The 16,989-nt window shown below is 45.3% G+C and overlaps 1 protein-coding gene across 3 annotated transcripts in view; it reads right to left on the reverse strand.

Moving 5' to 3' along the window:
- Positions 1-1,051: 1,051 nt before the first annotated feature.
- Positions 1,052-16,989, reverse strand: part of LOC112257614 (roundabout homolog 1) — a 178,245-nt gene continuing 162,307 nt past the window's right edge. For 2 of the 3 annotated variants that reach the window (XM_024431311.2, XM_024431313.2), the window contains 15 exons: positions 15,483-15,717; positions 13,481-13,602; positions 13,037-13,208; positions 12,035-12,232; positions 6,238-6,264; positions 5,252-5,294; positions 4,839-4,993; positions 4,253-4,594; positions 4,004-4,117; positions 3,534-3,912; positions 2,930-3,429; positions 2,677-2,826; positions 2,320-2,541; positions 1,923-2,113; positions 1,052-1,797 (listed from right to left, as the gene is read on the reverse strand). In XM_024431311.2, coding sequence (XP_024287079.1) covers positions 1,726-1,797; positions 1,923-2,113; positions 2,320-2,541; positions 2,677-2,826; positions 2,930-3,429; positions 3,534-3,912; positions 4,004-4,117; positions 4,253-4,594; positions 4,839-4,993; positions 5,252-5,294; positions 6,238-6,264; positions 12,035-12,232; positions 13,037-13,208; positions 13,481-13,602; positions 15,483-15,717 — 2,922 coding nt within the window. In that variant the 3' untranslated portion in view covers positions 1,052-1,725. The remainder of the gene's footprint in view (positions 1,798-1,922; positions 2,114-2,319; positions 2,542-2,676; positions 2,827-2,929; positions 3,430-3,533; positions 3,913-4,003; positions 4,118-4,252; positions 4,595-4,838; positions 4,994-5,251; positions 5,295-6,237; positions 6,265-12,034; positions 12,233-13,036; positions 13,209-13,480; positions 13,603-15,482; positions 15,718-16,989) is intronic. The other variant, XM_024431312.2, reaches the window with a different exon arrangement.

The following is a 16,989-nucleotide window of genomic DNA, read 5'->3' on the forward strand; positions in this document are numbered from 1 at the left end:
CACTCACAAACTTCTACAGATGCACAATCGAGAGCATCCTGGCGGGCTGTATCACCGCCTGGTACGGCAACTGCTCCGCCCTCAACCGTAAGGCTCTCCAGAGGGTAGTGAGGTCTGCACAACGCATCACCGGGGGCAAACTACCTGCCCTCCAGGACACCTACACCACCCGATGTTACAGGAAGGCCATAAAGATCATCAAGGACATCAATCACCCGAGCCACTGCCTGTTCACCCCGCTATCATCCAGAAGGCGAGGTCAGTACAGGTGCATCAAAGCTGGGACCGAGAGACTGAAAAACAGCTTCTATCTCAAGGCCATCAGACTGTTAAACAGCCACCACTAACATTGAGTGGCTGCTGCCAACACACTGACACTGACTCAACTCCAGCCACTTTAATAATGGGAATTGATGGGAAATTATGTAAATATATCACTAGCCAATTTAAAGAATGCTACCTTATATAATGTTTACATACCCTACATTATTCATCTCATATGCATACGTATATACTGTACTCTATATCATCGACTGCATCCTTATGTAATACATGTATCACTAGCCACTTTAACTATGCCACTTTGTTTACATACTCATCTCATATGTATATACTGTACTCGATATCAGCTACTGTATCTTGCCTATGCTGCTCTGTACCATCACTCATTCATCATTCATATATCCTTATGTACATATTCTTTATCCCCTTACACTGTGTATAAGACAGTAGTTTTGGAATTGTTAGTTAGATTACTTGTTGGTTATTACTGCATTGTCGGAACTAGAAGCACAAGCATTTCGCTACACTCGCATTAACATCTGCTAACCATGTGTATGTGACAAATAAAATTTGATCTGATTTGATTTGGTATATAACAAAGTATTGAGATAAACTTTTGTTATTGACCAAATACTTATTTTTCACCATAAATTTGAAAATAAATTCATTAAAAATCCTATGTGATTTTCGGGATTTTTTTTTCTCATTTTGTCTGTCATAGTTGAAGTGTACCTATGATGAAAATTACAGGCCTCTCTCATCTTTTTAAGTCGGAGAACTTGCACAATTGGTGGCTGACTAAATACTTTTTTGCCCCACTGTATATAGACAACGATTAACAAGATCATTTGTGTCATTGTTCCTCTTGTATGACGAAAGGTCATAGATAACAATAGTTTAAAATAAAGTTAAGTGATTGTGCTTTTGAAACCAAAGTAGAACAAATAATGCACATTGACAAGACCAACATCAATAACAAAACAATAACAGTGCATTACAAAAATACATTAAAGACAAATGTAAAATTCCCATTGTAGCAATTTTTGTGGCAGTAAAATTAACAAACAATTTACAAGATGGATAGTGATGTCCAAATATTAATTACAGGGGCAACAGACATGTACCACATCAGGTGGTCCAAGACAAGGTATCTGTATACACTGACAACAACCATCTAATGTGCATGTACTTTCATTGAGGCTGTGACTACTTTCATCGAGGCGAATGGAAGCCAGTTCTCTAGCAACAAGTCAAGTAAACAATGATCTAATGGTGCTTCATACCAGTGAGTTAACAGACTCAAACGCGATTGCACCTTTTTTCTCACTTTCTTTTTTCCTGGAAGATGGACATCTAATGAGAAATTGTAATAAGAAAAACAAATATTCAATATTGTTCTGTTTTTTTTGTTCTGTATGATATGAAAAGTAATTTACATAATAGTCACTGAATTGTGATGTCAGATCCCCTTTCCTTTTCTTCTCCCATGATCCTCAGCTCTCCAGAAGCTGTAGACTCAAGACACAAGTTTATAATATAACCCCTTGAATAATGGCCATAAAAAGAAGATCATAGACATTCTAGATTTTCAACTCATGGAAACTAGTAAATGGACACTTTTATGAGTATCTTGTTCTCACCTCTAGCTCCTCTTCCTGGGTCTGGAAGCCTGTGATGCTGGGCAGTGTGTCTGTGGGGTTCCTGCGGGCCCCATCTCTCCTCCGTCCCCCAGATCCCCGGGAGGACATGGAGCTGGAGGAGCTCTGAGCCTGGCTCTGGCCCTGCACCGAGGGGAAGGAGGGCCTGCTGTACGGGGGGATGTCCTCAGAACCTGAGACAGAGAGAGATGGTGGTTGGTTAAACACATTCTACTTAGTTTGTGCTGGATAAACTCCATTGTGATTAATCATCTAGTTTTCAAGGGGATTTATTTTGACATGTAGGAACCACATACAAGCATAATGTTATAAAGCTCATATATGTACTTTGTTCCAAAACACAAACCACATTGGAAGTACACTACATTGCAGTAAGTACCTGGTGGTTGACGAGCTTTGCTGCTCCCCTTGCCTCCCTGTGGAGTCCTATTCTTGTCCTGGCCCTCCCGTCTCTCTACAGAGCCCTCTCTGGTCTTCTGGCCTCCTGCACTCCCTCTTCGGTCCCGACCCTCCCCAGAGCCAATCCTCGGGAGCGTAGCACCTCTCACCTCATAGCCACACCGTGACATGTGACTAGGGGACTTCAAGGGCATGCATGAGTCTGCGGAGAGAAGAACACAGACATGGAAATTGGAACTTTATTCACCAAGGCCGTTCACCAAGTACTGTATAGCTAGAGAAGTCAATGTGAGAGCTGTTCCATGCAGTGACCCATATCTCAGACCCAGTCCCTTACCGTCTGTGAAGTCGTTCCTCTTCAGGTGACCTTGGTGGCCAACCTGGGCCTGGTGCTGCTTGTGCCTCTTGGGCGGTCTCTTCTGCATCACTGCAGAGCTCATGTTGCTGTCTGTGGACAGTGGGCTGCTGGGACGCTGGTGCCTTCGCCCTGAGGTAACAGACAAACAATCAGTCCATGAAAGTTTTATCTAAGTAGGCATATCTATGATATTTTCCCCTAACCCAGTTTCCTGCCCCTCTCTCCTCCTCACCTGCTGGTCCTGTATCCTCCGGGAACCTGGCCATGCGTAGGCCTGCTGTGTAGTCTCCAGTGTTGGCCACAGCCTGGGCGAAGTCTGCGTCTGTGAAGAAGGATCCGTCTGAGGAGCTGACGGCGCTGGAGCGTCCTGACGAGCCGTTGTCCTCCTCGGAGGCCGAGCCCCAGCCGTTAATCATGGAGCCCGTCACGGAACTCTCCAGATCCCCCGTGCTGGAGGCAGGCGTCTGCTCCAGCCCCCGGAGGTGCAGCCTGCGTGGGGAACGGGGGTGCTGGTGGTGGCGCAGTTGCTGGTGGGGCTGGTGGTTATTTTGGTGCTGGTGGTAGTGACTCTGGGCCATGTCTGCATCCATCTCATCCCCTGCCTCTTCTTCATCCTCCTCGCCCTCTTCCTCCTGGCCGTCAGTATCCAGCTCCAGGGGGCTGGAGATGTAGCCGTAGGTGTGTGGGGGGGAGAGGGGGAGCGGGGAAGGAGTGGGGCTGGCCACGTGTTGTCTAAGAAGGGAAAAAGGGAAAGGATCAAAGCATTGATTAATACAAATGGCTGACGGTTGTAGCTGGGATGAGTGAGATGCAGTGTGAGTTGGGCTCATAGTTACCTGTGGTGGTCTGTTCCATTGTGTAGGCCGTTGTGCTGGTCTCCCTGGGGGGAGGGGGTGAGAGTTGCCGTAGACTGGTGACTGTAGGACAGACCCTCAGGGGATGAGGCTGCCCCTCTGACAGGGGGGGTGGGACATCTATCCATCCCCTCCTCCGCCTCCTCTTCCTCCATCTCATCCGGATGCAGGTACATCCGTGAGGGAAGCATTGGGCATAGGGCATCTGGGTTAAAGCTTTTTTCCATGGGCAGGGTATATTCGTCACAGCTCCGGCTTGGTGGGGTGTTGGCAGGGGAAGGGGGCAGAGGTTCACCCCGGGTCACTGTGTTAGTTTTGGGCAGTTTGGGGGTGCGAGTTCCCTTCTTATGACTTTGGCTCCCTGCAGAGGCAATCGAACAAACGCTTAGAACATACTGCAGAACAAATACTTATTTGTCCTATTGCTATGATCCGGGTAATCAGTGTCTCACCAGAGGTGCTGTTGCTGCCCCTGTCAGAGCTGTGGAGGGAGCCTCCTGTGTTGTGTTCGTGGGCCTGGTTGTACGGGACGGTGCCTTGCAGAGGCCCATCTCCTCTATAGTGGTCTGAAGACACAGCAGATACAGAGAGAAAGACACAGAGTTAAACAGATATGTAGACTACACATAGTAACACAATCTGAAGTAAGTTCCCAAATATCCTCCCTCGCACCACTGCTACGCTATGTCCAATCCTCTCACCTTTATTGAGCCTGTTGCTCTGCTCCATGATGTTGTACTGCATATGTGCTTTCTGCAGCTGGGACGGGGGCTGGTTCCAACAGCGTATATCAGCGGCCCCTGCAGCTCCAGCCTTGTTAAGGATGCTAGACTGGATGAGCTGGGTGGTGGCATAGGGGGTGGGCTCGTAGGGGGTGGGCGGCCCTGCCCCTGGGCCCATGTAGCACAGGCTGGGGTTGTTGAAGGTCTTGAGCTCATTGAGTTTGTTGGAGAGGTCCACGTCGCTGTACACGGCCTGTTCAGACCCCAATAGACCCCCCTGCTGGTTCTCCAACTGGCTGCCATAGTTGGCGATGCAGTCAGCTGAGGAGAGGAGACCACACGGGGTTAGGGTTAGAGACACTTTACCTATTCATTAACCCTTCATTAACCCTTCACACAGTAAGTCACATAACACCATTAATTATCATGTTGAAGCCATGTTTCATTTCCATGATAACCCTCATTGCTTATTCGATCTGCATTATATCTCCATACTTTAAGTTCCATTGCTGGGGCCTGACCACTATCACCCCCAGAGGAGGTCTGTAGCTTTAACGGTACTGACCTGGGCGGCTGTAGGTGGTCATGTTGCTGTCGCTGGTGCCGTTTCCAGTGTTGCAGCAGTTAATGCTGCAGTCTTTGTGGTTGGCACAGGCGTTGGGCCAGGAGTCTGGCAGCCACGGCTGGTTCACACCCTCACCCATGTTCAGCAGCCCGGGTCTGAACCAGAAGCATGCAACCAGAACCATTATCACACAGAACAAACAGGGTTTCAGTCAGGGATGGGCATGGGAGTTTCTGTCCTCTGTCATTTTTCAGACAGGGTGAGATCTCCCTCTGGTGGTTCAGGTAGGGAATACACTGCTGTTGCTTTTACCACTTTCCCTCATGCATTTCTGAACACCATCATAAGTGCCCTATATAGACAGTGGGGAAATCATATCCAGTCAAGTGTACACATAAAACCACACCCCTTACCTCCCAGCACTGCAGACAGACTCTCCTCCTCTCTGATAGTTCACTAATTTAAAGAAAGAGAACAAATGTGAGAAACACAAGAAAGCAACCTGCACGACAAATGAAAGAGGGAATCCAGGTTGATGTGACCTGTCTGTCACTCTGTACTCATACAGCTGTCCTTAGGTCAGTCTGACTCATCACATCTGATAGACACATCCTGTCATGAGTCACACTCTGCACGCACGCACACACACACACGCGCGCACGCACACGCATATCAACACACACCTGGGGCACTTGGCATTGAGAGGTGTACATGTAGAAAAACAAAATCAGTGTCAGAGTGTTAAACATGATATCTTGACCCTGAGGCACACTTCACAATGACTGATAACCCTTCAGTTCAGACACATCCTCTTCACTGGAGGGTGAGTCATTTCAACCACATGATTAGATACACTTTACTACTTCTACGGTTACTGTGTGAAGGACAAGTGGGAACATGGAACTGTGTTTATGCTTTGTATGGCACTAACTGCCTCTCTACTTGTCACAAAGCACAGTGACTCAGCAGCACTCTAAACTGTCTTCACCACAGCCACAGGACAGGCCAACTGGTGGCCATGTTGTGTGTCATTGTCTATGCCTGGTCTAAGAGGGTGGGATAGGGATGGGCTAATGATCTCTTTAGGAGCTGTCTGCCCCCTGATTCACCTTATGTCAGAACATCCCTTTGTGTAGCCCTGAACGCACCTCCCTCCGTGAGATTTAGAATTTGACATAATTGGTTTGTGGATGTGAGGCCACCAAAGATAAACACTAGCTCCATTAGCTGTTTGTGTATTGGAACAGATTGTTTGTGAGTGCTGGGAGGAACTGAGAACATAGAGAGAGAACTGTGTGTGTGTACAGGCATCTCTGAATCATAGGGGCTTCAAGGTCAGAACACATACCGGTAAGTAACAAATACATGTTTACAGCTGAACACATTCCTTCATACATACCTGTAGGAGTGAAGGTGAAAGATGGAACTGCAGGAACAAACCCAACCCAAACAGAGGAGGAGCGAATAAAAAGAAAAGGAGGTGGGAGAGAAAGAGAGAAGAAGGTTAAAAAGCCCCACAAAAACTGGCAGACATATTGACGCATGCACGCACACTCAAATACACACACACACACACAGAGTCAGATGAGGCTCCCTGTCCTCCATCAATCAGGAACATGTGGCCTTATGGGTAATGGAGGTCACCTGTGGTCAGACGGAAGGAGATAACAGAGATAGCAGAACACGTGTCATATTACCTGGGTGACAGGCTTGTCCCTACTCTAACTGTGCCTCACCGGGGAGAGGCGGCGGGCAGCGCCCTGGAAATGAGCCCTAAATGTCAGCGTTTGAATGTCAGCGTATTCTGGGATGTGCCGGCTCATCGTCACTACCCTTTGAGGTCTTCGAGTCAGGAGAGAAGACCAAACCCGTTTTATTTCATTTCTCCATATGAGATATGGTTATCAGGCTCCTTACTTTGAGGATAAAAGCAGCTGACACTAGGCAAGTCACATTATGGGCTACTGGAGAAAAACACACCTTAATGTAAAAGCATTGGTTTCATGCATGTTAACATTAGAAGCCTCCTCCCTAAGTTTATTTTATTCACTGCTTTAGCACACTCCGCAAACCGGGATGTCCTAGCCATGTCTGAATCCTGGCTTAGGATGCCACCAAAAGTCCTGAAATGTCCATCCCTAACTATAACATTTTCCGACAAGATAGAACTGCCAAAGGGGAGGAAGTTGCAATCTACTGCAGAGATAGCCTGCAGAGTTCTGTAATACTATCCAGGTCTGTGCCCAAACAATTTGAGATTCTACTTTTAAAAATCCACCTTTCAGAAACAAGTCTCTCACCGTTGCCGCTTGCTATAGACCCCCCTCAGCCCCCAGCTGTGCCCTGGACACCATATGTGAATTGATCGTCCCCCATCTATCTTCAGAGTTTGCACTGTTAGGTGACCTAAACTGGGACATGCTTAACACCCCGGCCATCCTACAATCTAATCTAGATGCCCTCAATCTTACACACATTATTAAGGAACCTACCAGGTACAACCAAAATCAGTAACCATGGGCACCCTGTAAGATATCATCCTGACCAACTTACCCTCTAAATACACCTCTGCTGTCTTCAACCAGGATCTCAGCAATCACTGCCTCATTGCATGCGTGCGTAATGGGTCCGCGGTCAAACGACCACCCCTCATCACTGTCAAATGCTCCCTAAAACACTTCAGCGAGCAGGGCTTTCTAATCGACCCGGCCCGGGTATTCTGGAAGGATATTGACCTCATCCTGTCAGTAGAGGATGCCTGGTTGCTCTTCAAAAGTGCTTTCCTCTTAAATAAGCATGCCCCATTTAAAAAATTTAGAACTAAGAACAGATATAGCCCTTGGTTCACCCCAGACTTGCCTGCCCTTGATTAGCACAAAAACATCCTGTGGCATTCTGCATTAGCATCGAATAGTCCCCGCGATATGCAACTTTTTAGGGAAGTCAGGAACCAATATACTCAATCAGTTAGAAAAGCTAAGGCTAGCTTTTTCAAACATAAATTTGCATCCTGTAGCACTAATTCCCCCCAAAATTTTGACACTGTAAAGTCCATGGAGAATAAGAGCACCTTCCTCCCAGCTGGCCACTGCACCGAGGATAGAAAGCACTGTCACCACCGATAAATCTACGATAATCAATCATTTCAATAAGCATTTTTCCACAGCTGGCCATGCTTTCCACTTAGCTACCCCTACCCCGGCCAACATCTCAGCACCCCCTGCAGCAACTTGCCCAAACCCCAACCCCCCTGCTTCTCCTTCACCCAAATCCAGACAGCTGATGTTCTGAAAGAAATGTGAAAACTGGATCCCTACAATTCAGCCGGTCTAGACAATCTGGACACTCTCTTTCTAAAATTATCCTCCAAAATTGTTGCAACCCCTATTACTAGCCTGTTCAACCTCTCTTTTGTATCGTCTGAGATCCCCAAAGATTGGAAAGCTGCCGCGGTCATCCCTCTCTTTAAAGGGGGAGACACTCTAGACCCAAACTGCTTTAGACCTATATCCATCCTGCCCTTCTAAAATCTTAGAATGCCAAGTTAACAAACAGATCACCGACCATTTCGAATAACACCGTACCTTCTCCACTATGCAATCTGGTTTCCGAGCTGGTAATGGGTGCACCTCAGCCATGCTCAAGGTCCTAAACAATATCATAACCACCATCGATAAAAGACAGTACTGTGCAGCCGTCTTCAACAACCTGGCCAAGGCTTCGACTCTATCCATCACCACATTCTTATCGGCAGACTCAACAGCCTTGGTTTCTCAAATGACTGCCTCGCCTGGTTCACCAACTACTTCTCAGATAGAGTTCAGTGTGTCAAATCGGAGGGCCTGTTGTCCGGACCTCTAGCAGTCTCTATGGGGGTCCACAGGGTTCAATTCTCAGGCCGACTCTTTTCTCTGTATATATCAATGACGTCGCTCTTGCTGCTGGTGATTCTTTGATCCACCTCTATGCAGACGACCCCATTCTGTAAACATCTGGCCCTTCTTTGGACACTGTGCTAACAAGCCTCCAAACAAGATCAACACCATACAACACTCCTTCCGTGTCCTCCAACTGCTTTTAAATGCTAGTAAAACTAATTCCATGCTCTTCAACCGATTGCTGCCAGCACCCACCCGCCCGAATGGCATCACTACTCTGTAAGGTTCTGACCTAGAATATGTGGACAACTACAAATACCTAGGTGTCTCATTAGACTGTAAACTCTCCTTCCAGACTCGCTTTAAGCATCTCCAATCCAAAATTAAATCTAGAATCAGCTTCCTATTTCCCAACAAAGCCTTCTCACTCATGCCGCCAAACATACCCTCGTAAAACTGACTATCATACCGATCCTTGACTTCGGCAATGTCATTTACCAAATGGCCCCCAACACTATACTCAGGAAACTGGATGTAGTCTATCACAGTCCCATCTGTTTTATCACCAAAGCCCCATATATCACCCACCACTGTGACCTGTATGCTCTTGTTGGCTGGCCCTCACTATACAGTGGGGAAAAAAGGTTTTAGTCAGCCACCAATTGTGCAAGTTCTCCCACTTAAAAAGATGAGAGAGGCCTGTAATTGTCATCATAGGTACACTTCAACTATGACAGACAAAATGAGAAGAAAAAAATCCAGAAAATCACATTGTGGGATTTTTAATGAATTTATTTGCAATTTATCGTGGAAAATAAGTATTTGGTCACCTACAAACAAGCAAGATTTCTGGCTCTCACAGACCTGTAACTTCTTCTTTAAGAGGCTCCTTTTTCCTCCACTCGTTACCTGTATTAATGGCACCTGTTTGAACTTGTTATCGGTATAAAAGACACCTGTCCACAAAAGTCACACTCCAAACTCCACTATGGCGAAGACCAAAGAGCTGTCAAAGGACACCAGAAACAAAATTTTAGACCTGCACCAGGCTGGGAAGACTGAATCTGCAATAGGTAAGCAGCTTGGTTTGAAGAAATCAACTGTGGGAGCAATTATTAGGAAATGGAAGACATACAAGACCACTGATAATCTCCCTCGATCTGGGGCTCCACGCAAGATCTCACCCCGTGGGGTCAAAATGATCACAAGAACGGTGAGAAAAAATCCCAGAACCACACAGGGGGACCTAGTGAATGACCTGCAGAGAGCTGGGACCAAAGTAACAAAGCCTACCATCAGTAACACACTGCGCCGCCAGGGACTCAAATCCTGCAGTGCCAGACGTGTCCTCCTGCTTAAGCCAATATATGTCCAGGCCCATCTAAAGTTTGCTAGAGAGCATTTGGATGATCCAGAAGAAGATTGGGAGAATGTCATATGGTCAGATGAAACGAAAATAGACCTTTTTGGTAAAAACTCAACTCGTCGTGTTTGCAGGACAAAGAATGCTGAGTTGCATCCAAAGAACACCATACCTACTGTGAAGCATGGGGGTGGAAACATCATGCTTTGGGGCTGTTTTTCTGCAAAGGGACCAGGACGACTGATCCGAGTAAAGGAAAGAATGAATGGGGCCATGTATCGTGAGATTTTGAGTGAAGACCTCCTTGCATCAGCAAGGTCATTGAAGATTAAACGTGGCTGGGTCTTTCAGCATGACAATGATCCCAAACACACCGCCCGGGCAACGAAGGAGTGGCTTCGTAAGAAGCATTTCAAGGTCCTGGAGTGGCCTAGCCAGTCTCCAGATCTCAACCCCATAGAAAATCTTTGGAGGGAATTGAAAGTCCGCGTTGCCCAGCAACAGCCCCAAAACATCACTGCTCTAGAGGAGATCTGCATGGAGGAATGGGCCAAAATACCAGCAACAGTGTGTTGAAACCTTGTGAAGACTTACAGAAAACATTTGACCTCTGTCATTGCCAACAAAGGGTATATAACAAAGTATTGAGATAAACTTTTGTTATTGACCAAATACTTATTTTCAACCATAATTTGCAAATAAATTCATAAAAAATCGTACAAAGTGAATTTCTGGATTTTTCTTCTCATTTTGTCTGTCATAGTTGAAGTGTACCTATGATGAAAATTACAGGCCTCTCTCATCTTTTTAAGTGGGAGAACATGCACAATTGGTGGCTGACTAAATACTTTTTTGCCCCACTGTGTATCCATCGCCAAATCCACTGGCTCCAGGTCATCTGTAAGTCTTTGCTAGGTAAAGCTCCGCCTTATCTCAGCTCACTGGTCACCATTGCAACATCCACCCATACGCACACGCTCCAGCAGGTATACTGCACATGTCATCCCCAAAGCCAATACTTCCTTTGGCCGCCTTTCCTTCCAGTTCTCTGCTGCCAATGACTGGAATGAATTGCAAAAAATCTCTGAAGCTGGAGTCTTATATCTCCCTCACTAACTTTAAGCGTAAGCTGTCAGAGCAGCTTACCGAACACTGTACCTGTACACAGCCAATCAGTAAATAGCACACCCGACTACCTCATCCCCATATTATTACTTATCCTCTTGCTCTTTTGCACCCCATTATCTCTACTTGCACAACATCATCTGCACATCTATCACTCCAGGATTAATGCTAAATTGTAATTATATTCACCTATTTATTGCCTACCTCCCTACTCTTCTACATTTGCATACACTGTACATAGATTTTTCTATTTTTCTATTTTTCTTTTGTGTTATTGACTGTACATTTGTTTATGTGTAACTCTGTGTTGTTGTTTTTGTCGCACTGCTTTGCTTTATCTTGGCCAGGTCGCAGTTGTAAATGAAGACTTGTTCTCAACTGGCCTACCTGGTTAAATAAAGGTGAAATAAAAATTCATTCAAAAAAATGTGATTGATGTGAATAAATGCAATTACCCTGGTGACACAGAAGACAGTGTCCCATCTCTAACATGTGTATCAGAGGGCTTAGGTTGCCAGTGTTCAGCTGAATGATCATAACACTAACTTAATGTCCTCCCTCTATCCACCTCCCCACATCTAATTACTATCACCATCCCAGTCTCTTCTCATCTCCTTCCAATCTCTACTCAACTAAATATTAGCTGGGTGTGATCAACATTTGATACTCTACTTACTTAATAAATTATCCTATTTTCCCTAAGCCTAACCCTAAACTTACAAAATGTCCCCAGTTGGTCAAATTTTTGTTCGTTTACTTTTCTTGATCCCCACAAGTATAGTTAAACATGTCCACTGATATATACACCCAAAGCCACATCCACTACGGACCTTTGCGTATGCCGGCGTAGCTGCTGCTGAGGCCACTCCTCTTCTTGTGGTGGCGGTAGAGCCACACACTGAACACCATGAGGACCACCCAGCAGGTAGCACCGATGCCCGCGATGAACGCCGGCTGTTTGACCACGTCTGAGATCTGAGACAATGTGTCCTGGTCCTCACGACTGTCCATCATCTGACCTGTAGAGTCTGGGGGAGGAAGAGGAGGAGAGGAGATTGACACGAAGGACGTGTATATAGTATACTCCATCATAGAAAATTGACGGGGAAGAATTGAGGCAGATCCTGAAGGACAAACATAAATCCTTTAAAACATTAAAGTTCAACTGATGGGCAGGAGTCTGAGATGGAAAACAACATTACAGAGTGGAGACAGGAGAGTCAGCTGAAAGGAGATATCTCTAAATACATCTGGTCACATCATCTGTCATGGAGAATGTTCTCCTTCTCTGCTCATCAGAGTGCTAGGCCAAGAGGTGAACTAGAGTGAATGGACTTCATCATGTAACTCGAAAAGCTTTATATTGGTAATATGAAAAGGCTGGAATGTACTAAGATGATGGAGAGGTGGAAAACCGAGTTGATAATGTCAGTGCTTTTTGTCACATATAGTGAACCAGACACTAGGGCAGGAGAGGCTGAATGCTAATTATTTAACTAAAGGCATTGTGAAATGACTCAGAGACATATTCATGTTGGGACATTAGATAGACACCTGTACATACACCTTTACATTTGTCATGGTGAGAACTGATACAGTGTGCAAATCACACAGACCATCTATCACATGGCTATAACTGAAAAGACCTTAGACGGGTAGCGATTGAACTGGTGTTGACCTGAAGATTGTGAGTCGACAGACATAGATAATGGATTAACACTGTTAATTGACCTCTTCTTTTCTTGGTTCTGAGATCAGATAACATTCTTAATGTATTTTTACATGCTCTTAACTTAAGGGAGACTATCAAGTGTTACAGTTGAGCAGCTCACCAAGTTGAAAGAAGGTGACATCACTCTTGACCCCTGGGCCAGCACCGTTGCTAGCGGCGACCTCCACACTGTAGCGTATCCCTGGCGCCAGGCTGGGGATTAGCACGGAGAAGGTGGAGCCATCTACTGTCCGGTTGACGTGGTAACGGCTCTCATTGCCCAGGCACCAGATCTGTAGAGGATAGGGTGAAAGAAGGAGTGTGATGGTGAGAGTCTGGATTTTTTTTCAGTAAATGCAAACACTGTATTTGATATGACATATCAACATTAGCCCATGACAGTGCCTCACATCAATGTGCTTAGTCCACCTCCGCTGAAGCAACTAAAAACACACAAACCCAAGGAACTGAGAGGGAGAAAGTGGGAGGCTTGAGTGCTCCATACCTCTCTCTGTTTGTTCCCCTCTTTCCTTCAGCAGAAAATCAAACCCTCTCTCCATCTTACCTTGTACTCCTGTACCATTCCGTTCTGTTCCTCCGCAGGAGGCGGTTGCCAAGCGACCAGGATGGCGGTCCCATTGGCATCACTCTTCGTGATGGTAACACCTTGGGGGGCTCCACTGGGAGCTTAGATGGGAACAAACCGTCAGACAGATGCACATGATGACATCAAAGACACCCACTCTCATTTGATCCTGTACATGTCACAGCTCCCCTCAGCGTCTGCCATGTCTCTTACTGAACATTAAAGGACATTTAGTGACAATTCAGATCACATGCAACTGCTTCACCTGCAGTAGTCAGATTATTCTCAATACAATAGGCGATGCAAGCTTTTAACAAGGCTACTGTTACTGAACAGTATGATCATAAAGAGCTAATGAACAGCATGTGGAATAAATACAGATGAATATTGTAGAAGTTTTAAATTGTAAGGGTATGGAACTAGAGTGAATAGCCACAGGGCACAGATGTCAGTTCAACACATAGTTTTGATTTACATTTGGTTGAGTTGTCAACTTTTATTTATTTGATTTTATCTTTATTTAACTAGGCAAGTCAGTTAAGAACAAATTCTTATTTTCAATGACGGCCTAGGAGCAGTGGGTTAACTGCCTTGTTCAGGGGCAGAACGACAGATTTGTACCTTGTCAGCTGGAGGATTTGACCTAACGTGCATTCAACTTGAAATCAACAAAACATGTTACCATGTCATTGGATTTAGGTTAAAAGTTGGGTAAAAAAAGATGAAATGCCCTTACGTTGATTACTTTTTACAAATATAATCTATTTTCCAGGTTGATTCAATGTCCTCACATTTATTTTATAGGTTGAAATGATGTGGAAACAATTCAACCAGTTTTTGCCCAGTGGGTACTTTGTATGGATGTAGTGATAATTGGTAGTATTTATAAGATGAGAAGGTAAAAACAAAATGTGTATACACAATGGTTTCTCTGACAAGCTGGGGCACTGAATGTTCCACATATCTATCTATCTAGCCTAGCCCACTAGATGTTCTTGCAATTATCTGCCTAAGGGTATGAAACCCACATGAAGCCACAGGTCCATGTCGCAAGTTTGTCACCAGTATAATACAGGAATTGACTGAGCTGATGTTGTGATGAATGGTATGTTGTTCGAGCTCTAGTAATGCCTGGAAGCTTTGTGTGCTGTGCCACGGTGGTGGTGGTGGTGGTGGTGGTGCTAGTCACCTGATGAAAGCAATTCAAGTGAATCAGTAGCGCGTTGGCCTCAGGAGCTTAGTCATCGCCTAGTTAAAGATAATGAAAGCAGGCATGTCTGTTGTCTCGGGCTGGCTGGGGCTCTACGCATGAACTCAGAAAACAATTAGCAGCGCAATTTGTCTGCACAGCTGCTGCTACACACTCATCTATACAGAATACAGACACACGTCAGCTTTAAACAATGTGAAACTCTCAAACCTCACCAATGTTGATTACTATTCAACAACCATACAGTAACACCCACACATCTCCGGAACAATTAGCACACTTTATTTGGATAGTACAGATATTCCATCGGTAAAAGCTCTGTAGATAGTATGAACAACTATCTGTTGATAAGCAACTGCTTGCTAAGGTTATGGTTAGGTTAGAATAAGGGTAATGGTTAAGGTTTGGGCTAGGGTAAGGGTTAAGGGTTAGGATAAGGGCAGTAGAGGCTTTTAGGTTAGGGTTAGAACTGGGGTTAGTAGAGAGTTGAAATATTACTGATTGTCTGTAGAGCATCTATAGATGGACTATCCAAATAATGTGTTACAGAGATGTGTTATGGTTTCTCAGAAATCTCATTCATTTATTTCTACATGTGAAAGGTTGATTTTGTCAACCACTTCCCTGGACTACTAAAACTCTCACAAAACAACCTACTCCATTGTAATACTATAACTCATGTATTTAATCTCCACTCAGACTTGCCATCACTACCCTCTTTAACAGAAGCCCTTGACCCCTGATCCCTGACCCCTGGCCTCAGCCTCTCACCTTCCTCAGGCGTCCTGGCCACCTTCACTTCACTGTCCGCTCCCTGGAACTCATCAAAGAAGGGACGCACTTTGAACTCGTAGGTGACCCCCTTCTTCAGCTGAGGCACCACAGCACCGTCCTCTCCAGGGTTCCGCACCTCGAACATGCCCCACTGCCCCCCCGGCTGGCCCAGCTCCGCAGACGCCCTGTACATCACCTTGTAACCCTGGATGTATGGAGACTGCTGCTCCACCTAGTGGCAGAAAGGGGGAACAGATTTGAGGGTTTCTTAGAAGGCATCTAAAACACAACATCATTTTATAAGCAGTGTTATGACCATGTGTTCTCACTTTGAACTTTGGAACACATTCTAACGCCAGAAAAAGGAACCCTACTGTAAATTTGTCTATTAAATTGCTATAACATTTTGGTTGCCATAGCCGCTGATATTTAATATTATAGTTCCAACCAAAACTATTTCATAGCAAGCCCTGGGATCTATGACACAAGTGTCAAAGAGCCATTACAACAGCAGGAAATGGTACAGCGATCTCAGATGTTGGGCCAGTGTGTCACATGATGAAATAAAAAATACATATTATATACAATACATACAATACATATTATAAAACCAGAACTCTCCTGCCGCGTTTGTTGAGCTGTTAACCATATAATGAACATTCTCCAGGAGAAGTCTTTAGTTCTGTGCTATGTTGCCCCACAAGCCCACGGGGAGAGCTTAGGTTACACCCCTTGTCATCTTCCAGAGCTCAGAGAAACCACAGCATGAGGTCATCACCAAGCACCAGGTTCCTGAGAGCCTGGGACTGGTTAGGACACTGCCAGGAGGGCACTTCTAACCAGCACGCAAAAAAGCATGGGCCTCAGAGTTAGGTATCGTAGATATGGCTAAGGAAGCTAGGACTTCATAAGCACTTTATGAATGACTGGGCCCAGTACGTTTTACTTGACAATGGCCCATAACAAAGTGTTCTCACCTATTTTAAAGGGGATCATGTTCATTTGTACTGTCCAGTGGCCCTATTAATAATTTTCGGTCCAAGTATGCGGAAAGCTCAAAAACTCCCCAGGCAGCCAAGTTCCACAGACGATGGCAATGGGGAAGCCTTCTCCCTGTCAGTCTGGCTTTGGGCCTGCTCAGCTAAACTATTTACATTGTGTCTCTGTTTAGTACTGCACCCCTGACATGTGCTCATTCATCACTGAGCCCCTTGGCCCTTCCTGGGGAAGAGAGGGAGAAAGGCCTCACAACATATACAAGTCCTCTTTCATAGACCAGGATCAAAACTCACTCTGTCAGCACAGGTGGTCTTGATTAGGCCATTGGTACACATCCTATCCACAGCTCCACACAACTGGCTATACAGCACAATCTATGCTCTATGCCTACAGACTCAACTATATGTTCTGTAGTACATTATTTCTCAATTAATCAAATTATATTTGTATAGCATATTGTGAATATCAGGTGGTCTTCATTAGACCATCGGTCCACATCCTACCA

The sequence above is a fragment of the Oncorhynchus tshawytscha genome, linkage group LG09 (genome assembly GCF_018296145.1).
Source record: "Oncorhynchus tshawytscha isolate Ot180627B linkage group LG09, Otsh_v2.0, whole genome shotgun sequence".
NCBI lineage: Eukaryota > Metazoa > Chordata > Actinopteri > Salmoniformes > Salmonidae > Oncorhynchus > Oncorhynchus tshawytscha.